This window comes from Hyla sarda, chromosome 3 (genome assembly GCF_029499605.1).
Source record: "Hyla sarda isolate aHylSar1 chromosome 3, aHylSar1.hap1, whole genome shotgun sequence".
NCBI lineage: Eukaryota > Metazoa > Chordata > Amphibia > Anura > Hylidae > Hyla > Hyla sarda.
Genome location: NC_079191.1, coordinates 144,090,953 through 144,117,389, shown reverse-complemented (window position 1 = coordinate 144,117,389; position 26,437 = coordinate 144,090,953). Strand labels below are relative to the sequence as shown.

The 26,437-nt window shown below is 41.0% G+C and overlaps 1 protein-coding gene across 4 annotated transcripts in view; it reads right to left on the bottom strand.

Annotated features, from left to right (window-relative positions):
- FNDC3B (fibronectin type III domain containing 3B) overlaps positions 1-26,437 on the bottom strand; it is a 350,539-nt gene that overhangs the window by 39,540 nt on the left and 284,562 nt on the right. For all 4 annotated transcript variants that reach the window (XM_056565195.1, XM_056565194.1, XM_056565197.1 and 1 more), the window contains one exon: positions 13,447-13,727. In XM_056565195.1, the coding sequence (XP_056421170.1) occupies positions 13,447-13,727 (281 nt within the window). The remainder of the gene's footprint in view (positions 1-13,446; positions 13,728-26,437) is intronic.

Genomic DNA, 26,437 nt, shown 5'->3' with positions numbered 1-26,437 from the left:
AAAGTTCTCTTATTGTCAGTGAACACCCCCTCCTGGCTCTCCCCAAATAGACAATGTCAAAGTAGAGAAGGATTGGGCAGTTGGCTTTCTACGTCTGGTTATTTTGTTCTCAAGGAACATAAGCACAGAGCTGTCCGTGTGTATAGGTAGAAAGGTTCCAAAGAGTTGCTTGCCAAATGAGTCTGTTGGCTATCTAATGTTTATACCCACCCTACCGTACCATTTTGATGAGCTATCAAAAAGTTCTAAGGGCTACAGATGATTTCATACCGTTCCAAATAATGGATACGAATTAGCTTTGTTTGGACTGTCCGTTTTAGCATCTGACGCATTCTAATAATTTTTTAACAATTGTTTTTTCTGTCTGGTCGCTCTACAGTGTTACAACAGGAAGCTTTACAGTTGAATTGGTTGCTATAGATTACTCCCCTTGTACCTGTTTTGATACATCACTCCGGTATTCTTGCCTGAAGAACTACAGCCTCAATGATGCCTATATATAAACCAAATGAAATACCAGCATTTCCACAAGATACTATATTTATTGGTTACATTGAATATACTGTATCTTGGGACCAAACCTCTAAGAGAAGCTAGTAAGTGGCTCTGAAGCCCCAAAAAATGCCATCTCAAAATAAAAAAAAATGAAAATTCAAAGTGTACTAGAAACAGGTCAAAGGTTTTGATTGGTCAGGGTCTGAGTGTTCAAACACTGACCAATTGTTATAACAAGTGGAGAGAAAAGTGCTTTTTTTTTTTAAAGTGACAGTTCCCATTTAAGAAAAATAAGCAGAAAACAAATACAGATAAAAAGAGACCTTACATATAAAAGGTTAAGATTGCTGGAAATTGTAAATCACTACCTAAGTTGAGGACATGGTGCTTCTTCAGGGGTTTTGTACAGCAAAATGAAAACTCCATCCTTCACCAAGTGTCCAAAGAAGCAGCTCATTCTGGCACAGGTAAAGAGCTGCACTGTAGAGACACAATACTAGACAGCCAATCAGAGCAGGCACTTCCATAATATAGGGGTTTTAACAGTGCAATGCATGTTTGGATGGTCATATTCAATGTGCCATTTACTAGTGCTGTCTGTAGCATTGCATGGTTTAGAGTTACAAATTGATGGCCGCTGTATATAAAACTGCTTAGCAGATGCAGCCCTTCACTGCTGTCTGTAGTTGAGGATATCGTACCTTTTATAAGCAAACACGCAACTCAGTTTAGTCGATTTAAATAAATGTTCTCATTATGTACTTTAAACCCTATGGTCAGCTAAATGAAACAATTTTGGGGAAGGCATAAAATACAAGACAGTAACTCGACAACCAATCAGCCCTTTACAAATGTGTTATCCGAGCAACCGAGCAAGAACATATTGGTTTTTTGTCCACTTGTCAGGTCATTGAAAACAAAGCCCTTACAGTCAATCACTGTTATATAACAAAATACACATACTGCTTTTTACCAGGGTAGAGAGAGGTGTAATTGACGTGTCTGTGACTAGAGATATTTGTAATATTTATTATCCAAGATTATTTTTGGCAACTAAAGGAACAAATTGTACTTGTTTACCTGATAATACGTATTTAAGGGCGCTGCGTAGCAAGGCTTCCTGTGTGTATTTCATACAAATCAATTCTAGCTACACAAGGCATATTTATGAAAGGTGAAGAAAAGGTTTAGAAAACTATATAATTATACAATTATATAAAACTATATAATTATACCTATGGCTGACAGATGCCATTGGTAAGGCATCTGTTTTAGGCATCCCTTACCTATAGGCTATAACGATCTCTGTTTAATAGTGATATCATACAGAGATTGTGACAAATCCCTTACATGGATGTCATATAGTGGCATCACTCACCATAGGTTCATATGTTATCCGAAAAAGTTTAAAACAATTAGAACCCCTGTTTGTGTGCCCTTCAAAAATATGCCTGTGGTCCAGCTGCAAAAGAACACTATCTTTTTCTCCTTATGTCAAGACGACAAATGGCTAGCAATGGTTCAAATGTTGCAATACAATATAATACCTTCCCCTCTTTATTTCAAATGAAACACGCAAATAAACACAACTACCAATATCAAACTACTCAGGACCACAAACACGTCTGCAAATACAAAGATCTATATGGAACACAAACTGTTAATTATTTATGTAAAAAAACTGCATAAACGCACACAGTAAAATAATACAAAATGTGAATACAAAGTGTCCAGAATACAGTATCAGTATATGAAAAAAAAAAAAAAAAAACACACTAAGGCATTGTTTTCTAAAAGCAGAAAAAAATGACAATGTAAGGAATTTCATCAAATGTCGGTGGGCAGAGCGATGCAACTATAAAACACTAGTGTGTATCACAAATACAGCAAAAGAAACTTAACCCCTTCATGACCCAGCTAGTTTTGGCCTTTATGACACAGTCCGTTTTTTCAAATGTGTCTCTTTAAAGGGGTACTCTGGCCCAGAGACATCTTATCCCCTATCCAAAGGATAGGGGATAAGATGTCTCACCATGGGGGTCCCGCCACTGGGAACCCCTGCAATCTTGTATTCGCCACCCACCTGTTTGAGCTGCACGCCGCGGTGCCACCTCACCGTGTGAGGTCGCCACCCGGCTGTTTGTGAGCTGGCACCGTGGGGTACAGCTCAAACAGGTGGGTGGCGAATACAAGATTGCGGGGGGGCCCCAGCGGCGGGACCTCCGCGGTGAGACATCTTATCCCCTATCCTTTGGATAGGGGATAAGATGTCTCAGGGCCGGACTACCTCTTTAAGGCTGCTTTCACACTATCAAAATACTTCTGTTATGAACGCCTGTTATAAAAAGCCTGGAAATCCGCAGTTAGGCTGGGTTCACACTACGTTTTTCAACTACAGTTCCCGCATACGTATGGGGAAAAAAACGGATGGAACAGTATGGGAAAAAGTAAACCATATGCGTTTTTAAACAGTATACTGTTTTTAAAAGTGCATACAGTTCCGTCAGTTTTTATAGAAAAAAAAACCCATCCGTTTTTGAAAATTTTGTCCATTTTTAATGGGAGGGGTCTTGGGTGAGGACTTTAGGATTCAAATGCGCATGTGCAAAGTAAAACGTATATGTTTTTCCTGTATGGAACCGTATACATGTGCGTTTCCCATTGACGTCCATGTTAACAAAAAACGTATGCGGTTGCAGTACGGTTTTTAAACCGGACTCAAAACCGTGGTCAACCACGGTTTTGAGTCCGGTTTAAAACCCGGACTGCAACCACATACGTTTTTTTTAACATGGACGTCAATGGGAAACGCACATGTATACGGTTCCATACGGGAAAACGTATACGTTTTTACTTTGCACATGCGCATTTGAATCCTAAAGTCCCCACCCAAGACCCCTCCCATTAAAAATGGACAAAAATTTCAAAAACGTATGTTTTTTTTTTAATAAAAACTGACAGAACTGTATGCACTTTTAAAAACAGTATACTGTTTAAAAACGCATACGGTTTACTTTTTTCCATACTGTTCCATCCGTTTTTTTGCCATACAGTTTTCTTTAGAAAAACGGATTGAAAACAGTATGGCAAAAACGTAGTGTGAACCCAGCCTTATACGGCTGGTACAAAATCACTAACGGCCGTTAGAAAATCCTATTATAGTCTATGGGATTTTTCTAATAGCCGTTTTAACCCGTTATCGCCCGTTATTAATAACGGACGTTATTTTGTGACGGGCGAATGAACGGGAGATATAGTGCATGTACTAATTCTCCTGTTACTATCGCCTGTCACAAAATAACTGCCAATTTCCAGGCTTTTTATAACGGGCGTTCATAACGGAAGTAATTTTATAGTGTGAAAGTAGCAGTGGTAATAACTTTGAACTGCTTTTACCTGGCAAAGTGATTCAAAGATAGTTTTTTCAAGACATATTGTACTTTATATTAGTGGTAAATTTTTGTTGATACATGCAGCGATTTTTGTGAAATTTGAAAAATTTTCATTTCTCTATGTTTGAAACTCTCTTCTTGTAAAAGAAATAGTCATGCCAAATAAATGTAGTTATTAATTCACATCCACAACATGTCTACTTTATGCTGGCATCATTTGTTAAACATTCTCTTACTTTTTTTTACATTAGAAGGCTTATAATAATATGAGCATTTTTTTTATTTTTCTTCAAAAGTTCAAAATCAAATTTTCAATTCTGATTTTATATATATATATATATATATATATATATATATATATATATAGTTATATATATATATATATACACACATACACACACATAACTATATATATATATATATATATATATATATATATATATATATATAAATATTCCAAGTGATGAGTGCCACCGTGTGGGATTCAATACCCTGGATCCAGGCAGGTGCTCAGTCCTATGATGGGCTTGACCGAAATGTCCCAAACAAGTAGGATTCCAAGAAAAATAGGGATTCCAGCAATCCAATGTACAAAAATAACTTTATTCATCCAATATGGAAGCAACGATTGAGACCACAATTGAGACCACGTTTTTTGTTGTTGTTTGACAATTTATACTTGGAGGGGTGTAAACTCCATATGTTAATGCGTCTTGAACATTTTCCAGGCAGCATTAAGGTTGCACCTGTGAGGCCATGCACCTATATCAGCCAACTTGGGTGGGGCTTGTAGCCTCTCTCCCTCCTCCCATTGTATGTTTGCTCAGTCACACTGGAGGCAACTGGGAGCAGACCGCATGTCGGCCTAGTGCTGCTGTAATTGCCCACTGGCCCCTGGTTTTTGCTTATCACACACAGGTAGGTTAGCGTTAGGTCCCATGCCATCTGAGAAACCTTGGCGTTGGTGTGCGGGCTCTGGTGTGTCCTTAATATAAGGATACACTGGCGAATGTCTCAATTTTAACATCAGTGTTGAGGGATTAGCCAATGTCATTGTATACATCTACCACAGTAGTGCACCTAAATTTCTGTATTGCATTATTCTAATTGTTACACATCCACATTGTTTATCTGGTGTAGGATTCTATTGTGGCACTTGTAGTCCACTGCAGGCATCCCCTCCATTGTATGCATTTTTATGCTGGGGATCGCCCCTAGCAACGGACTACAAGGGCAGGATCTGCTCCCCCAGTATAAATGCACAACTGCATTTGGGGTTGAGCACCTCCAGCCTTTTGAGACCACATTTTTTGTTGTTGTTTGAAAAGTTATACGTGGAGGTGTGTAAACTCCATATGTTAATGCGCCTTGAACATATTCCAGGCAGCATTAGGGTTGCGCCTGTGAGGCCATGCACCTATATCAGCCAACTTGGGTGGGGCTTGTAGCCTCTCTCCCCCCTTCCATTGTATGTGTGCTCAGTCACGCTGGAGGGAACTGGGAGCAGGCTGCATGTCAGCCTAGTGCTGCTGTAATTGCCCACTGGCCCCTGGTTTTTGCTTTTCACGCACAGGTAGGTTAGCGTTAGGTCCCGTGCCATCTGAGAAACCTTGGCGTTGGTGTGCAGGCTCTGGTGTGTCCTTAATATAATGATACACTGGCGAATGTCTCAATTTTAACATCAGTGTTGAGGGATTAGCCAATGTCATTGTATACATCTACCACAGTAGTGCACCTAAATTTCTGCATTGTGCGACAAAATTTAAGAAAGTTTTTTTTTAAATGGGAAAAGGGGGGTGATTCAAACTTTTATTAGGGGAGAGGTTTAATGATCTCAAATTACTTTTTTTTGTTTCCACTTTTTTTTGCAATGTTATAGCCCCCATAGGGGGCTATAACACTGCACACACTGATCTTTTACATTGATCATTGTTATCCCATAGGATAACATTGATCAATGATTCTGCCGCTTGACTGCTCATGCCTGGATCTCAGGCACGGAGCAGTCATTCGGCGATCGGACACACAGGAGGAAGGTAGGGACCCTCCTTGTATCCTCCAGCTGTTCGGGCGCCGCGATTTCACCCAGGTGGTCCCAAACGGCCCACTGAGCTAGCCGGGGGGGTAGTTTAACTTCACTTTAGACGCAGCGATCAACTTTCAACGCCGCGTCTAAAGGGTTAATAGCGCACGGCACTGTGATCAGTGCCGCGCTCTATTAGCCAAGGGCCCCGGCCATTGTTAGAGGCCGGGCCTGACCCGCTATGACGCAGGCCCTGCGTTATAGAAAGGGAGTGGACTCAGGGCGGCGTACAGGTACGCCCTGGGTCCTTAAGAGGATATATTTACACATATATATGTATATTTACAACAGCTCCCCCTAGTGTCTGCCCTCTGACAAGCACATGATGCAGTAGCAGATTTAGGACACTAGTTGGAGCTGCTGTACAACTAAACAGCTCATTTACAAAAAAAAAAATAATAATAATAATTACTGCACTCGCTTCACCCAGAAGTGAAGCATGCAGGAGGGCACAGCTGCAGGAGCTCGAGACTGGTAAGGAACATCGGGAAAGAGGGACAGGATGTCAGGGAAGGGGGACAGGACACTGGGAACACTTAGCAAAGCAATGTCCTGTCCCCTTTAGCAGAGACTGCCATCGGCTATTCAGATTTGACTAGCTGATAGTAGCGGTAAAGGTGAGGGGGGTGGACGAAACCTTCCTAGGTCCCGAGGCAAGATGGTTGGCTATTAGTGTTAGCCACCATCTTACAGGGCCCGGCAGGATGCCGCAAGTAGCGGCCAGTATCTACATGACGTAAATGTACACAGCTCAAAAAAACACATCCTAGATCTGAATGAATGAACTAACCGTATGAAATACTTTCGTCTTTACATAGTTGAATGTGCTGACAACAAAATCACACAAAAATTATTCAATCGAAATCAAATTTATCAACCCATGGAGATGGAGTCACATTCAAAATCAAAATGGAAAACCACACTACAGGCTGATCCAACTTTGATGTGATGTCCTTAAAACAAGTCAAAATGAGGCTCAGTAGTGTGTGTGTGGCCTGCACGTGCCCATATGACCTCCCTACAGTGCCTGGGCATGCTCCTGATGAGGTGGCAGATGGTCTCCTGAGGGATGTCCTCCCAGACCTGGACTAAAGCATCCGCCAACTCCTGGACAGTCTGTGGTGAAATGTGGCGTTGGTGGATGGAGCGAGACATGATGTACCAGATGTGCTTAATCGGATTCAGGTCTGGGGAACAGGCGGGCCAGTCCAAAGCATCAATGCCTTCCTCTTGCAGGAACTGCTGACACACTCCAGCCACATGAGGTCTAGCATTGTCTTGCATTAGGAGGAACCCAGGGCAAACCGCACCAGCATATGGTCTCACAAGTGGTCAGAGGATCTCATTTTGGTAACTAATGGCAGTCAGGCTACCTCTGGCAAGCACATGGAGGGCTGTGTGGCCCCCCCCCAAAGAAATGCCCCCCCACACCATTACTGACCCACCGGCCATGCTGAAGGATGTTGCAGGCAGCAGAACATTCTCCATGGCATCTCCAGACTCTGTCACATGTGCTCGGTGTATACCTGCTTTCATCTGTGAAGGGCGCCAGTGGTGAATTTGCCAATCTTTGGGTTCTCTGGAAATTGCCAAATGTCCTTCATGGTGTTGGGCTGTCAGCCTTCATATCACTCTCATGGAGTCTGTTTCTGACCATTTGAGTGGACACACAGACATTTTGTGGCCTACTGGAGGTCATTTTGCAGGGCTCTGGCAGTGCTCCTCCTACTCCTCCGTGCACAAAGGCGGAGGTAGGAGTCCAACTGCTGGGTTGTTCCCCTCCTACGGCCTCCTCCACGTCTCCTGATGTATTGGCCTGTCTCCTGGTAGCGCCTCCATGCTCTGGACACTACGCTGACAGACACAGCAAACCTTCTTGCCACAGCTCGCATTGATGTGCCATCCTGCATGAGCTGCATTACCTTAGCCACTTATGTGGGTTGTAGACTTCGTCTCATGCTACCACTAGAGTGAAAGTACCGCCAGCATTCAAAAGTGACCAAAACATCAGCCAGGAAGCATAGGAACTGAGAAGTGGTCTGTTCACCACCTGCAGAACCACTCCTTTATTGTGGGTATAATTTCCACCCGTTGTCTGTTCCATTTGCACAACAGCATGTAAAATTGATTGTCAATCAGTGTTGCTTCCTGAGTGGACAGTGTGATTTCACAGAAGTGTGATTGACTTGGAGTTACATTGTGTTGTTTAAGTGTTCCCTTTATTTTTTTGAGCAGTGTATGTCATAGGCCAGGAAAACCTTCCCAGTCATGACGTGCATGTATGTCGCGGGTTGGGAAGGGATTAAAATGGGTTATCCACCATAAGGTGCTTTTAGAAGTACTTACCTGCCAGAACTGGGTATTTCCTGTTGAATTTTGTTCTCTAAACTACACATCCCATAGTTCCATGCTTGTAAGTATGAGGTCACTTTCCTCCCTCCCACACATCAGCCACCCCACCCATTGGACACACCTGTGATCCCTTCAATGCAATACACTAGTGTTTCCTGATCAGGGTGCCTACTGCTATTACATAATAAACTCCCATTGAAGAAAAAAAGAACACCCATTGAAGCAGGACAGACTCCCTCTGATCACCTGACTTTGATGTCAGATCTTGACGCACTGCAACCTGGGAAATTCCGAGATCTGAGTAATTGTGTATGCTCTTAAAAATAAATATTGGGAAAAATAATCACAGAAGAATTGTGAGACCAACATCACACACAGGTACAGACACTATATTATGAACTACATTAACTTTACAGCCCCTGTAGTACAGTCAAATAAAAAAGGATCCTGGAATGAATACCCCTTTAACAAGTTACCTAGTGTGGTTAAAAATAATTTGTAGCCTGTTTCGGGGCCCTCAACCTCTGGCGGAGGGAATGCCCCCCTTTTTTTTACACTATTATTAAGGCTGACTTGCAGACTGTTTGTCCCGTAGATGTGAACATGCTTTTGAACTAACCTAATGGCCCTGATTTACTAAGAGTGGAGTGTAGGTTTCTTTGTGCGTTTTAATTCCCTACAATTTTTTTCCACCATATTTACCATACATATACACCATAGTTCCCCTACATCTTGCTTTTTTTTTTACACATGCTCTGTCGGGTTTTACTGAAATCCACCACATTTTCTGTGGAAACCTTAGTGAATATGTTGAGTCTTTGTGAAAATGTCGGGAACACTCTCCTTTTACGTGACCATGCGCCCTTTTCCCGACAAACACGCCTCTTTTTCTGTTTTTTCATTTCTGGAACAGACAGAATTCTGGCGCACAACCCAACAAAATAGGTCAGGTTTACAATGGTAAATCAGAGCCAATAAGTTTTACAGGAACATTTGCTGCTGGAATATCTTCATGTTGTCGAATTATTTGGCCTGTACCCCGGTCTTCTGGGCTGATTGGATCCCAATAGAGGGTAAGAGCTGGCTGCTTGTTCTATTGCTGTATTGTGTATGGTACATTTATTTACTTTAATAAGTTGATCATGTCCCCCCTTAAAAGTCACTTCTAAAGACTACACAAATGTAGTTCTTTTAATCTTTCCTCATAACTAAGATGATCCACACTCCTTATTGGTTTAGTTACAAGCCTCTGTACCTTTTCCAGATTTAGGATGTCCTTTTTATAAACCGGTGCCCAAAACTGGAGGCCACAGCTATGTTTTATAAAGCGGTGATATTATGTCCCTATCCTGCAAGTCAATGTCTGTTTTTTTCCCAGCATAAACACATCTAGGCCTTTTTTTAATCTATATATGGTAACCTTTTCTCCATGGAGTAGGAACGGTAATGTTTTTTGCTTGCTATATACCAAAATACTGCAATGCAAACACATTAGTGGGTATCCAGCAATTTATATTGTATTTATGTTGTGGCCACACATATAACAGAGGCCACAACAAGACTGTATAAATAGGACTTCATTGTTTTTTATTCTAGGTTGATATGTTCTTTACATTTTACCTAATCCTATGGGGAAAACCTGAAATTCTAGTATTTTCCTTGAAGAAAGAACCTATCCCACCTTGTAAGTTATACTTACCTGGTCACTACCAATCTGAAAATCTATGGGGGACTTTTTGCAGGCAAATCCTGCAGCCATCAGCGGTGAGATTATGGACAAGTTCTCAAGCTGTTAACAACAACCAGAAGCTGCCAGGATATGGCAGAGGCTTCCAATAAGAGATCCATAGATATATATACAGAGATCCATAGATATACAGATCAGCTTTGGCATCAAATATTTTTTATTAAAGGGATATTACATGATTTTAATTTTTTTATTTGACTGTGCTACAGGGGCTGTAAAGTTAGTGTAGTTCCTAATATAGTGTCTGTACCTGTGTTTAATGGCTGTTCTAGCAATTCTTATGTGATCTTTGCCCTGATGTTTATTTTTAACAGCATACAAAATTTGTGTTGTCTCAGGTTTTCCCAGGTTGCAGTACGGCCCGAGACATTACATCACTAGTCAGATGTTCAAAGGGAGCCTGCCTGCTTCAATGGGTGGAGCAACTACTGGGTGGGGGGAAATCTTTTCCCACAGAGCTGCAGGGAATTGTCCCAGGTGGGTTGACTGATGTGTGGGAGGGAGAAAAGTCCTCACACTTACAAACATGGAATCCTGGGACTTGTAGTTAGAGGGAGGGAACTCCAACAGGAAATAGTAATTTCACAAAAAGAAATCAGCAGCGTTAGCAGCAGCATGGATCATTCCTAAGCATGTCCATTACTGTCTGGCAGGTAAGAACTAAAATCACCTTATGGTGGATAACCCCTTTAACTTGGGGCAAAGGTTGTTCTCTTTCTTGGGAATCATTCCGTGTTTGATGCATTTCTGAAGATTTACTGTGTATCCACAGTGTAAATAGGACAGCAGATATATTCTACAATCACTTGTCAGGGGGCCTTAGAAAAAGACAGATTGTTTTCGCATATAAAAAAAGGCTTGGAAAATACTATGCTGGCTTGACTGATATTCTCGCTCACCCTATTGCTTAAAACAAGCAGTGTCATTTCCATACCAAGGCAAACGCATCAGTTAGCATGGCAGTAGACATTTACTTTATCACTATAGTAATCTCCCCATATAGTCCTGAAATCATTGCAGCAACCTTCATGGTTGCAGCTCAGACAGCTTTTCATCCATGCTGGAGACAACCAGACTCCGGGAGTAAAGCTGTGTAATTTAATCTGGTCCTTGAATTAAGAATTAACATTGACAGCAAATGAACGGAAAATAAAATAAAGATCACATAATACTTGGCTTCTTTGCTTTTCGAAATGAATAAACAAGACAACCTATAGTAAATGAGGGAAATAATGTGCATTAATATCAGGCTGGATTTTCACAGTGTTCTGGACAGATATATTTTGTATTTAGTAGCTATATATCAGCGTTTCCCAACATGAATGCAAAACGACAACTCTCAGCCTTTTGTTGTCTGGGAATGCTGGGAAATGTAGTTTTGCAACAACTGGAGGCACACTGGTTGGGAAACACTGATCTATATAGTCAGGAGGCGTAACTTCATGTAAAATCTGAAATAGGTCCCCATGTGGCAAATAAAATACTGGTCTCTTATGGGGTAGATGGGAAGCGACTGCTTCCTCTGCACCCCCTATTGCTATTTCCACTTTTATATAGCTATTCGGCAGATTTACAGGAGACTTTAGGTGTGTGTGTCACCTGCAAAAATGCACATGTAGTTCCATGGCTTTTAATAGAAACCCATCACAAAAAAATAGACATGAATGACGGATGCTTTGGTTTGATAGTTGTAGGTGTTGTTGTCCTAAAGCCCTTTTGAAATACCCTACCGTGGCACAAGGTTGTCACAGATGGGTCAAAGTGAAAAGTAGCCCCGTGCATTGCTAAACGCTTTTATTTCCCCATTTCCCCTGTAGTCTTCACGCCGTCCTCTTCATTATCAGTTAGTTCATCTGATGGAAAGAATGAGAACAGTTCCCTACAGTAAAGTATTATTCGTTGTATCCTCTTCACAATCCCTATTTACATCTGTAGTAAGTAGGGATATCCCGATTCCAATTTTTGTAAGACTCACCGATACCAATTACCGATACTTTTTTTTTCTTTAATGGGGAAAAAGTAGTAATTTTTTAGTTTTTAATTTTTTTTTTATATAAAAAAAATAAAATAAATAAATAAATATACATTTTATATTTAAATTTAAACTTTTTTAAAGAGGGGGGAATTCAAATTTTTTTAGGGAAGGGGTTAATTCACATTTTTTATTATTATTATTATTATTTTTTTTTTACACATTTGTTTCACAATTTTTTAGTCCTCATAGGGGACTATTGTATGCAATCTGTAGACTGCATAACTGATCAATGCTATGCCATTGCATAGCACTGATCAGTGTTATTGGTGCTTCTTACTACTGCCTGCCATGGCTGGCTGCAGTAAATGAGCGACGATCTGATGGCATGGAGCACAGTAAGGGACCTTTTGGCCATCCTTTCAGCTGATCGGGACACTGCGATTTCCCCGTGGTGATCCCCATAAGCATCCTTGAGCTAACCGGAAGTTAATCTCAGGACCTTAAAGATGCTGAAATCAACCGGCCTCTAAAGGGTTAATGCCAGACATCACCCAGATTGGTGAAGTCCTCCATTAGCCAGGGGTTCCAGCTATGATGTGCAATCTTTCAGGATCATGAAATATAGTGATAAAATAAATAAATAAAAAAGGAATAAATCCTACTTCCCAATCTTGAAGAATGTGATGTGACCATATTATCCCTTTTGAGATAGACTGTTATAGGTATTATATGGTCAGGGGGGCAATTCCTAAACTTCTACTTAGTTTGTTATGATATTTTGAGAACTCTTCAAAATAGACTGGTAACAATAAAAAGTATTTATATAGTAGGAGTCAAAACAAAGTGATAGGAGAAATAAATAAATAATAAAGTAAAAAATAACAAAATAAAGGAAATGAATAAAAGATTTACACTTCGGCTGCTTTCACACTATAAAAATACCTCCGTTATAAAAACCCTGGAAATCAGCCATTAAACGGCCGATAGAAAATCCCATTATAGTCTATGGGATTCTTCGAATAGCAGTTTTAACCAGTTATCGCCCATTATTAATAACGGCCATTATTTTGTGACATGCACTATTTCTCCTGTTACTATCCCCCGTCACAAAATAATGGCCGTTATTAATAACGGGCGATAACGGGTTAAAACGGCTATTAGAAATTTCTAATGGCCGTTTAACGGCCGATTTTCAAGATTTTTTTGACATACGTTCATTATGGATGCATTTTTATAGTGTGAAAGGGGCCTAACAGATTTGTCTATACCTGTAAATATCCCTCAATAAACCTGTATTTAGAATATAATGCATATTGGCTGCACACAGTTTTATCTATACTGGATAAGTAGAATATTGTAAACTTCTCATTGTCTAAAAAGCAGAAATAAAAATACCACATACTGGTAGGTTGCTTCTGGCTGCAGATCCTCAATGACGTGACTTGTTACATTTTCTACTGAGATGGTATTCTCCCCCATGTTTATGTGGTACCCTGTGATTTCGGATCCATTGCTGCAGGGTTCCTCCCAGCTCAGTAGTAGGCACACTGATGAGAGCATTGTATATGATTCTAGATGGGCTCCATCTATCAAATAAAGGTTAGGCACTGCATCAGGGACAGAAGCTGGGGTCTTGCAGCTCACTAGGTCACTGTATGGTCCAACTCCAGATAAATTTACTGCCTGTAAAAAAAAAGAGACAAAATATTTGTCATGTATTTAATTACCTATTCTTATGATAAACATTTGTCCTTTCCATGGTCCATGCACTAAATGTTTGCTAGATGTGGGATCAAGCTCTAGGACCCTTGCAGCGTCTAGGACTAAACTAAGTGAAGGATGGAATTATATAAACAGCCAAGCTCACTGTGGTCCATCAATATTATACCTCCCATAGAAGTGAATAGGAGTAAGCAGCTGGACTCACTGAACTATACTTTTCCCTCAACTCCAATTTACTTCTATGGAACACAGTGTAACACAAAAAGCTCTGGGGATCAAGATTCTGTATATTGGTGCAGGTCCCAGAGCGTATCCTAGTGCATGCATTAAACGTGAGGAAATGGCTCTTGTATACATTGAAAAAGAGATTAAAACGTATACTGTGAAGGGCCACACATATGCCCAGATTCGTAATACCTCACAGATCATAGTTAGAAGAACATAGAAAGAGGACCGTGCCATATAATATAACTTAATATGTATGCTAAAATCCACCAAAAATACAAAGCGAGTCCAACTCCATATAATGAATATACAAACACCAGTCCTTGCCCCAGTTCCAAGAGCCATATAACAATAGGACTGATAAAGTAGAGCTGCTCCAAAGTTAAATACCTTCTAAAACCAAAGCGGCATCTGTATAAGGTCGGTGTGTAGTTCCATGTGGCCACCGGAGAACTGACCGGTTGTCCTGCTACTGCAGGGCAGTTCTGTATTGTACTTTACCACTACCGGACCCCATTGACATGCAAGAGGTGTTATGCTGGACAGATCGGGGGAGCTTACTGTACTATGAACTGCACCACAGGTAACTCCAGAAGATGATTTAAAGGGGTATTCCAGGCCAAAACTTTTTTTTATATATCAACTGGCTCTGGAAAGTTAAACAGATTTGTAAATTATCAATACAGTGTAGAATTAGAAAAACATCGGCACTCACCGGTCTTCTCTTAAAAAGCTTCTTTATTGATACATACTCACAACATGAAATGCAGTCAGGGAAAGGGATCTGTGCAGGGGGGGGGGGTAAGTAGTAGGCAACAGACTCTGTTTCGCTCGTTACACGAGCTTCATCCGGCCTTGGCTGGATGAAGCTCGTGTAACGACCGAAACAGAGTCTTTTGCCTACTACTTACCCCCCCCCCCTGCACAGATCCCTCTCCCTGACTGCATTTCATGTTGTGAGTACGTATCAATAAAGAAGCTTTTTAAGAGAAGACCGGTGAGTGCCGATGTTTTTCTAATTCTCCACTGTATTGAAGATTTGAACTTTGCCACTACATCAGAGCACCACCACATCTCTACAGGTTTGTCCTAGTCGAACGTCCGTCTTACAGTCCAGCTTAGCCAGTAGTAGCAGTGCCGAATATCACATCTTCGCTTTGTTTGTAGATTTGTAAATTACTTTGATTAAAAAATCTTAATCCTTCCAATAGTTATTAGCTTCTGAAGTTGAGTTGTTGTTTTCTGTCTAACTGCTCTCTGATGACTCACGTGCCGACTGTGCAGTTCCTATGGGGATATTCTCCCATCATGCACAGCTCCTGGGACGTGACATCATCATTGAGCAGTCAGACAGAAAACTTCAGAAGCTAATAACTATTGGAAGGATTAAGATTTTTTAATAAAAGTAATTTACAAATCTGTTTAACTTTCCGGAGCCAGTTGATATATATATATATATATATATATATATATATATATATATATATATATATATATAAAGTTTTTGCCTGGAATACCCCTTTAATCTGCATGTCTACTGGGCATTATTTGATATGATACTCCATTTAACTGCTTCCGTCTATATTCTGTGGATGCATTAATCACCGTATTCTATAACAGTTATTGTTGTTCCCTGCTGCAAGTAGTCACTGACAGTCTGGCTGCTTCATGAATATATTTGCGCACGGACTCTAGCCAGTGGTGAACAACTTGCTTTTTGGCTATTAATGGAAGCACAGTAGGCACTTTCCCAATTTTTATTATCTATATACATTTAGACTTCTCCTTGCTAACCTCTGAGAATGTTCCCATGCCAAAAGTATTATAGGCAGTGGGGACAGGAAACTGTATATTCTTGTGTTTTTTGTGCATAACTGATAATACAGTGGGGATCAAAAGTTTGGGCACCCCAGGTAAAAATTTGTATTAATGTGCATAAAGAAGCCAAGGAAAGATGGAAAAATCTCCAAAAGGCATCAAATCACAGATTAGATATTCTTATAATATGTCAACAAAAGTTAGATTTTATTTCCATCATTTACACTTTCAAAATAACAGAAAACAAAAAAATGGCGTCTGCAAAAGTTTGGGCACCCTGCAGAGTAAATATCTTGTACTGCCCCCTTTTATTAACTATTTTATGGATGTATTTTGCTATTCATTTTACAATGTGTAAATTGTTGTTCATTTTGCTTCCTTGGCTGCAACTCCAATTCAGGACACTGCACTCTACTGTTCCTAATCTTTTTCACCTTCTCTACCTATTTTCACATAATTTCTGATATTATACAGTAGAAAATTCTGTAAAGGAATTCAATTATCTGAGGCCCGCTACTGCGGAGATGGTTCATATTGGTCACTGCAGCCCGCTGTGTCAGATCTAAGACAGGATTAACCACTAGGGAAAAACTGTACGCTGAGAAGTCAATATAGGTAATGAGATACAAAAATCTGTGGCCCCAACATGTCTAAAGGAAAAACTTCAGCATTATATTACTTTTAGATTGACTTATAGATAGAAACTTCTTAGATAAACACAATGGATATGCAGAGACTTAACTCATGTACATCCAAAATATGTGCCTAGATTAAAATATTACTGCAAAAATAAAAAATAAATAAAAATGGGCTGAAATTTTGATTACCTTTATAAATATAGGGGATAAAGATAGGGGATAAGATGTCTGATTGAGGTGGTCCCGCTCCTGGAGACCCCTGTGATCTCCCTGCTGCACCCGGCGTTCGTTTAGAGTGTCGGGTGAAGCGCAGGAGGCTCGAGACCTCACAGCCACGCTCCCTCAATGTAATACTACTCCCATAGACTTGCACTGAGGGGGCATGGCTGTGACATCAAGAGCAGGGTGTAACCATGTTGTCACGAGCCTCCGCCCTGCATGGCCAGTCATCCGGCATGGAGCGAAGTTTGCTCTGTGAACTGGATGTCTGGGGTGCCGCAGCAGAGATCACAGGGGTCCCCAGCAGCAGGACCACTGCGATCAGACATCTTATTCTCTATCCTTTGGATAGGGGATTAGATGTCTAGGGGTGGAGTACCCTTTAAAAGTATATTCCAAATCAATAGCGCTGTCCTCTAAGTAAATGCAGTAATAATACAAAATCTTTGGGGCAACTGTACGTTATATAATATGTATTAAAGGAGAAACTACTATAACGTTAGCGAGAGAAAAGAGCAGAAAGAGTAATGCATAACTGTAGGGTCGGACTACTTGGGGTTTGCTTGCACACTGGAACCATAGATACACATAGCTCTGCATAGCAGCTGTATACAAAAATGGTTAGCTATTTTTAATAAAAACTATTCAAAAAGTATCTTACTTTATTTCAAGTGTAATAAAAAAATAGAATCAAAAAAACTTAGAAACAATTTTTTTTAAACCAACTGATGCCAAAAAGTTAAACAGATTTGTAAATTACTTATTTTTAAAAATCTTAACCCTTCCAGTACTTATCAGCTGCTGTATGCTCTAGAGAAAATTGTGCAGTTTTTTCTGTCTGACCACAGTGCTCTCTGCTGACACCTCTTTCCATGTCAGGAACTGTCCAGAGCAGGAACAAATCCCTATAGTAAACCTCTCCTACTCTCGAAAGTTCCTGACATGGACAGAGGTGTCAGCAGAGAGCACTGTGGTCATACTGAAAAGAACCATTCAACTTCTTCTGCAGCATCCAGCAGCTGATAAGTACTGGAAGGATTAAGATTTTTATATAGAAGTAATTTACAAATTGGTTAAACTTTCTGGCAATAGATCATTAGAAAAAAAAAAGTTTCCCATCAGAGTACCCCTTTAAAGGAGAACTCCGGAATAGGAAAATTATCATCCATACTGCCGGCAGTAAAAAAAAAATAAACAGGTACATACCTTACTTCGCTCCCCCGGTGCCTCCGGTAACCGGCTCCGGCCTCTTCCTGGTTGCCGGTCGTCGGCCAGTCATACTGCACTCAGCCAATCACCGTCCGCAGCGAAGTCCCCATTCGGCCGGCGATAGGCCGAGCGGCAGTGTGAGAACACTTCAAGACGCACAATTCTTCACTACACCGGCACCTGCTGCCGGGGCCGATAATGTCACACTGCCGCTCAGCCTATTGCCGGCCTAGCCGGGACTTTGCTGCGGCCGGTGATTGGCTGAGTGCAGTATGACTCGCCGACCACCGACAACCAGGAAGAGGATCGCGGCGGAGGCCGGAGCCGGTTACCGGAGGCACGGAGGAGCGAAGGAAGGTATGTACATCTTTATTTTTTTCCTGCCGGCAGTATGGACGATAATTTTCCTATTTCAGAGTTCTCCTTTAAGTGTCAAAAAATCACATCAACGCTCTTCAAATTGGAGGAGATTATTCTTTGAAGGGGTCAGGCAGGGTAAAAAAAAAAAAAAAAAAAAAAAAAAAAAAAAAAAAAAAAACATTACTCACCCACCTGCCAAATCCCTGGCTGTTGCCATTCCAATGTTCATCAAATCCTCATGGTCTAAAAACAAGGTCACGACTGCTCAACCAATCACTGGCTAAGTTTAGTCATTGCTACTGCTGAGCAGGCATTTCCTGTGTGTCAAGATGGAGCCAGGAAGTGGTGGTCAATGAGCACATTGAGAGGTGGGATTGGGCAGGTGGATAATACATAGCTTTTAGGCATGTCTGCTATCAATGCCTACAGGATCTTCAGAGAGCAATTTGCTTTATTTTATTTAGATCCTTGGCAATAGGCTCATTACAATAATGTATCACAGACGACTAGCTACATGTTACATTGTTTAACTTACTCAGAGTAAAAACTTTCATACATCAAAACTAAACCCCAATGCATTTAAGAAGTATGTAAGAACTGCTGGGGTTGAGGAGTATAAGTGTCCTTTGGAGCCAAAGAAGGTATCCCGGTATGAGTCTTTCATTTTGTATAACAGAAAGAGACACTAAACAGCTCACAGGCTGGGGCGCTGTTGGCAGTCTTAAAGTAAATAAACCCTCAGCAACAGAGTGACCTCTACTATTGAGGTATAAATCTCATTATTAGCAGCTTCATCGTCAAGTCAAAGAATTATAGGTTGCAATGTCTGTAATTCACTCATCGGGTCAAAGTTTCTAGATATGTTTCCTTAACACGGGTTTACATTACATTCTACTTACTAGTCTTAAAACTGTTTAAATGGGCACTAACCTTTCAAAAACCTTTACATAAATATCAACAGTAAAAACAAACATAAGCAACATGGTAATGTATCTTGTTAGAGAAAAATGTCTCTCCACTTATGAGCCACATCCCCTCCTTTGCCTCCTACACTGATCATTCATTCTCAATTCACTGCTTAAAGGGGTACTTTGCTGCTCAGCGTTTGGAACAAACTGTTCCGAATTCTGGTGCCGGGAGCTCGTGACATCATAGCCCCGCCCCCTCATGACGTCACGCCCCACCCCCTCAATGCAAGTCTATTGGAGGGGAGGTGATGGCCGTCACGCCCCCTCCCATTGACTTGCATTGAAGGGGTGGGGTGTGATGTCATGAGGGGGCGGGGCTATGACATCACAAGCTCCCAGCGCCGGCTCCAGCGTTCGCAACAGTTTGTTCCAAACGCTGAGCAGCGGAGTACCCCTTTAAATATGTTATGAGTGACTATATGGATAATCAGCTCACTGGGCAATCAGGTTACATGTTTTCTGTAGAAGTCTATACAGGGGGACTTTAAAGGGGTATTCCAGGAATTTTTTTTATTTGACTATGCTACAGGGGCTGTAAAGTTAGTGTAGTTCATAATATAGTGTCTGTACCTGTGTGTTACGGTTTTCTCACAATTCTTCTGTGATTTTCACCCCATTATTTATTTTTACCAGCATACAAAATTACTGTTGTTTCAGATTTTCTCAGGTTGCAATGTGGCCGAGACCTGACTCACTAGTCAGCTGATGACAGGGAGCCTGTCTGCTTCAATGGGTGGAGGGATCAATCTTCAACTAATGCAACAGCTGTAGGCACCCTGATTGAAGACCACACTGGTTTGAATGGATGCAGCTCATTTAGTTTCAATGGGTGGGGTGGCTGAGGTGTGGGAGGGAGGAAGATGGAATTGGGGGATTTGTAGTCAAAAAAAGAAAAATCAAACAGGAAATACAAGTTCAAAAAAGCTAGCCACAGTATTATGGTAATCTCACAACATAGCCATTTAGCCCCAAGACAAGCGCAGATCCTTCCTAAGCATGTTCATTACTGTCTGCCAGGTACGTACTAAAATCACCTTATGGTGGATGACCCCTTTAACACACCTGAAAGGTCACCTAAAACTACAAGTATACTATAATCCCTTTCAGCCCTATGACACATTTCTGAAATGGGTGGGAATATGTTAATGTGAAATTAAATACATTTATGTTTATATTTATGAATGACTTATAGTCGTGGATCGTATACTGTCTACGAAGCGATTGCAGGAGCACTCACCGCTAATGATGGACATCCATGGCGATCATGGAAATGTCTCCATCAACCCTTTAGATCAGTGGTTCTTAACCTTGTTGGAGGTACTGAACCCCACCAGTTTCATATGCGCATTCACCGAACCCCTCTTAATTGGACAAATAAAATATGATTTTTTCAAATTCAAAACATAGGAGGTATATATTTAAGTATATATTTATACATAGGTGCACAAAATGAACAAAACCATTAAAGAACAAAGAAAAAAACCATGAAAACATGATTTTCACACAAAAACATAATGAATATTTACTGCAAATCAATGTGACTTCTGCTGTTGTCAGAGACCAGTTCAGAAATGCGCGGCTTTACCTTGGCAAGTGCCATTCTCATGTCATTTTCGCAACAAAGTCTGTTCCTTTTCTTTGTTTTTATGTCCAGCATCCTGGAAAAGGATTGCTCGCAAAGATATGTTGTAACAAACGGTATGAAAATCTCCAGAGCTTTCTTAGCAATATTAGGGTACGTTACCATTTGTTGACACCAAATCGTTAGGCGCAGGCAGTGTTCACCCACACATTAGGCCCTAATGCAGGGGTCCTCAAACTTTTTAAACAGGGGGCCAGTTCACGGTCCCTCAAACCGTTGGAGGGCCGGACTATAGTTTAAAAAAAAAAATATGAACAAATTCCTATGCACACGTATATCTTATTTGTGGACTACCCCTTTAAGAACGCAGCTCAGCTCCCCCCACATTAGGTAGGCAGCACAGTTCCCCCCACATTAGGTTGGCAGCATAGTTCCCCCCCACATTAGGTTGACAGTATAGATCCCCCCACATTAGGTTGTAGTTCCCCCACATTAGGGTTGTCAGTATAGTCCCCCACAATAGGTTGGTAGTATAGTTCCCCCCCATTAGGCTGGCAGTATGTTCCCCCACATTAGGCTGGCAGTATGTTCCCCCACATTAGGTGCAATATAGTCCCCCACATTAGGTGCAATATAGTCCCCCACATTAGGTGCAATATAGTCCCCCACATTAGGCCGGCAGTTTAGTTCCCCCACATTAGGCCGGCAGTATGTCCCCCCACATTAGGTGCAATATAGTCCCCCCACATTAGGTGCAATATGTTCCCCCACATTAGGTTGGCAGTATAGTTCCCCCACATTAGGCCGGCAGTATGTTCCCCCACATTAGGTGCAATATAGTCCCCCCACATTAGGTGCAATATAGTCCCACACATTAGGTGCAATATAGTCCCCCCACATTAGGTGCAATATAGTCCCCCACATTAATCTGGCAGTATGTTCCCTCCCATTAGGTGCAATATAGTCCCCCACATTAGGCTGGCAGTATGTTCCCTCACATTAGGTGCAATATAGTCCCCCACATTAGGTGCAATATAGTCCCCCACATTAGGCTGGCAGTATGTTCCCCCACATAAGGTTGGCAGTATAGTCCCCCACATTACGTTGGCAGTGTAGTTCCCTCCCACATTTGGTGCAGTATATTCCCCCACAGACATACATCCTCCAGCCATACAGTATGGCTGGAGGCTGTATACCTGTGTACTGCCCCACTTCAGTGTTCCGATCACCGCTTCTCGGGTCCGGCCATAGCAGGACCAGAGGATCGGTGGTCGGAACACCGAAGCTGACGCGCCGCTGGTAAACACTCACCAACTACCAGCGCGCGTCCTTCTTGCTTCTTCTCCGCGCTCCGTTGCCATGGGCGCATGCATGGGACGTGACGTCCCTGCGTGCGCTAGTTCCCGACGATCCCCGCGTTTTTAAAGTAAACGCGGGGCCTTAGGGACTTAACAGAGGCACCCCTGGGGTTCGATCGAACCCTGGTTCAGAACTACTGCTTTAGATGCTGTGATCAATACACAGGATCTAAAGACTAAAGTGACAGATGCACCAATATTACTGTACAATGCTATGCTATGAAATACTATGGTAATGTAAAATGAATTAAATAATTGCTTATGAAATAATTGCAACACTGAATATTGGTCTCACCATTTTACTGAGAGGAGGAAAAGAAAAACCAATGAACTAGTCAGCCAGAAAATAGGCAAACAGTGACTGTGATGGGGGAGAACATTATCTGTAATGGGGGGACAACATTAATAAGAATCAGACGGATAAATAATTAAATACCTATCTGAGAAGACAGAAACATAAACTAATTTCATACCAACAATCAGATTATGTATACCAAAAAGATGGTGCCCAGCCACAACTAAACTGCAGCACTCAGCATTTAAATTGCATTCTAGGATTTGCTTGTGTCAGGTCAGACTGATGTATTTCATGAAAGTCTAAACGTTATATAGTTTAAATATCATCAATATAAACAAAATATCATTATAAAAGAACATATTGCTTACTCGGTTTGTTTGTTTTTTTCCAGGCCTTCCCATGTTTAGGTATCACCTTGTGCATAATTGTCAGAACTATTAAAATTGAATGTTAAAGGGATACTCCTCCCCTAGACATCTTATCCCTTATCCTTTGGATAGAGGATAAGATGTCTGACTGCGGGGGGTCCGGTTGCTAGGACCACCACCAATCTACGGCTCTCCGGCATTTTGATGCCAAATGCCTAACACCAGAATTGCTGAGTTTTGGTCACATCATATTTTAGATAAAATGAATAAAAAAGTCCCATCAAAACATAAATGGTACCCAGTATAAGGAAAAATTAAATAATTATTAAATAATTATTACATTTTAGGCATACTTATTTTCTTGAAAAACATTGAATTTTTTTTAGAAAATAAATCAAAAGCTATATAAATTGGGTATAATTGTAATAGTATTGACCCACAGAATTATGTCAAAAATGTTTCATTTTGCGCCAAAATTTTGAAGCGAAAAAGTTTCCCTCATGTATTGAAAGTGTTTTACATGAGAATGATCCAAGGTTTACACTAGTCTTACCGGTTTTGCAAAAGTGGGCATGGTTATGTAAATTTCATGTTTTATAAGATATTTTCAAAGTGGCGAGAGTCCATTTTACATGAAAAACGTCATACCAGCTCTTTGCTAGTGTAGAAATTACAGAAATGGTTGGAGTTTTTAAGGAAAAATGTGTTATTTAATCAATTATTGAAAAATAAATAGTAAATAGGTCGGGTTGTGAAAAAAAATCTCCTTATTGGGTTGCCCAAGGCCCTTTTTATAGCAACCTTCCCTTTTTGGGTTTGTAGGTGTATTTTCGTGCATTGTGCCACCAATTTTAGCGCAGGAAAACTGTGGCGCACAAGCTGACATAAGCAAGTCTGGGTTCACAATAGTAAATCATGGCCCATGTGCATTCTTTCTTTACTATTCCAGTAGTGAATTGTCCAATCGTCCATACTATGTGTCCATCTCACAATGCATAAGACATGACATTCCTAACCCAATTTCAGACATGTGCCTAGTCTACATATATTGCATGTGTCCTGTTATAGCCATCAGGTTATTGGAAACAAATACTGCAAAGGAGAACAGAACCTAAAACACAATATACTGATCCATGGACAATAAAACCAAGCAGTGTGAACTGGGCATGTTACACATGTGAAGTACTAGTCCAAGGCTAACTGACTGATGTGCCATAATCAGCAGTGATCAACCCCTTTACATTGACAGCTCCTCTTGTACATTTCTTACCAGCTGGTTGCTATAGCAAAAGGTGTTAATATATCGTTTCAAGAGCTGGTTCAAGGACGTGCACACAGAGGTAAATATGGGTTTTACTTTGCTCTAGGCGCATCCTTTATCCAGACAGAAATCTCCGAGCGAATCTCAGACCTTACATCATTTTCTGGCCTGTTACTGATATTATTTGCCCTGTTTCAGATAGGTCTGGAGCGCTGACTGTCGCTTTATTAGCTGGGAATCACATTCACTTCTCTACATACTCATTATCATAATATTGTCTGCATTAATCCTGTTATCTCGGACAGATGAGCTTATTCTCATCTGAAATGTGTTATTACATTACAGTAGATCCATTCTTCTCTCCGCCAAGCATTAAGTGCCCTAAATGCCTGTTACCATGCAGGTAATTTGGTAAACCTTGATGGAATACACGTGTCTTACAAAATGTTCCGAGGGTCAAGGTTTGACTGTGCTATTTATCTGCCGGACAGCACAACAACAAATCTCACAAAATTAATATTAGGTGTGTTTTCTTTTTAATCCTGTAGAAGAGACTTTGGGAAACCAGCATGCCAAATGGGACCGAACAGAGTACACAAAAAGTGGTTAATCCCTTCCCGCTATAGCACGTATGCATACGTCCAATCATCCGACACGTTCGCGCAATTGCACGTATGCATACGTCATAGCGATATTCGGCACTGCCGCGGGCAGCGCAGGAGATCGGCGACGGGACGGGACCCGGCTGTCAATCACAGCCGGAGTCCCGCCGCAGCTGCCTGAGCCGCGATCGCACTGGTCCCGGCAGCATTAACCCCATAGATGCCGTGATCAATCCTAATCACGGCATCTATGGTGTTGACAGGGGGAGCGCTCTCCCCCTGTTCTCCAACGGCAGTGCCATGATACAATCGCGGGTCGCTGTTGATTGCTATGGCAGCAGGAGGTCAGATCACGGCCTCCTGTCTGCCTGCTACAGACGCCTGTGAGATCCAGCCAGATGCTGGATCACTCAGGCTGTAGTGTCTGCAGCTCATCAGGTTATACTGTGCTGCAGTACAAATGTATTGCAGCATAGTATAACCTGTAAAAAGTGCAAAAAATAAAATAAAAAAGTTCTTCAATAAAAGTTCGAAGTGTAAAAAAAAATAAAAAAAATGCCCCTTTCCCAATAAAAGCCCTGTATTATCACCAAACAAGATCAAAAACACAAATCATATACATAATAGGTATTGCCACTTCCGTAATGACGTGTACTATAAAACTATGATGTAAATTATCCCGCACAGAGAACGCCGTAAAAAAAAACCCATCAAAAAAAGCGCAAAATTCGCCAATTTTGGTACAAATAGCGGAATAAAAAAGATCAAAAGGTAGCACGTAGCACAAAAATGATACCAATAAAAAGTACAGCTCATCCTGCAAAAAATAAGCCCTTACTCAATGGCGTCGGACGAAAAATAAAAAAGTTACGGCTGTTGGAAAATGAATGGCAGAAAAAGAATTTTGCTCAGAAAAGGAAAAAGAACATAGAAATCTATATAAAATGGGTATTGCCTAATCGTACTGACCCACAGAATAAATATAACATCACTTTTGCCATACAGTGTACACCATAAAAAAAACGCCAGAAATTTTCCAGTTTTTCACAATATTTTGAAGTTTTTCACAAAAAATGCTTCATGTTTAAACAAAAATGCACCAGTTATATATGTCACGAAAAAACTATCTCAGAATCGCTCTGCTCAGAAAAAGCGTTCTAAAGTTATTACCATTTAAAGAGATACATGTCAAATAAAAAATAAAAAAAGCCTGGTCATAGAGGTAAAAAATGGGTCGGTCCTTAAGGGGTTAAAGAAAGTGAAGACAATAAATATTTAATGAGAGGATGTCCACCAAAGATCCTCTTTATTAGAAGGAGAATAGAGATTAATAAAGTTTTCTTAAACACTTTTAAAGGGGTCATCCAATGAAAAATATTAATTTACTATTGTTCCCAGGATGCCCACAAAAAAAATTAAAATAAATAAAAAACACTTTTAATCACCTTCCATAGCTACCTCATCAGGGCCCCTCATCTTCGGAAGGAGTCGCTGACATTCTGTTTAAGCAGAGTGCGTCGAAGCTGTAGGGGTGACGTCACAGCGGTGCGGCACCAATCGCTAGCCTCAGCAGTGACCCCCCTCAGCCAGTGATTGGCAAGCGCCACTGTTTGTTCCCCCGGCTGTAGATGCTATGCTCTGCAGATCAGGGGAAAGTTGTGTCACTGGCTGTGAACTAGTCACCTCCGAGAATGGAGCTACAAGGAAGGTGATAAATACCTTTATATGGGAAAAGGCTTAGTATAAAATAACTTAAAAATCGCTC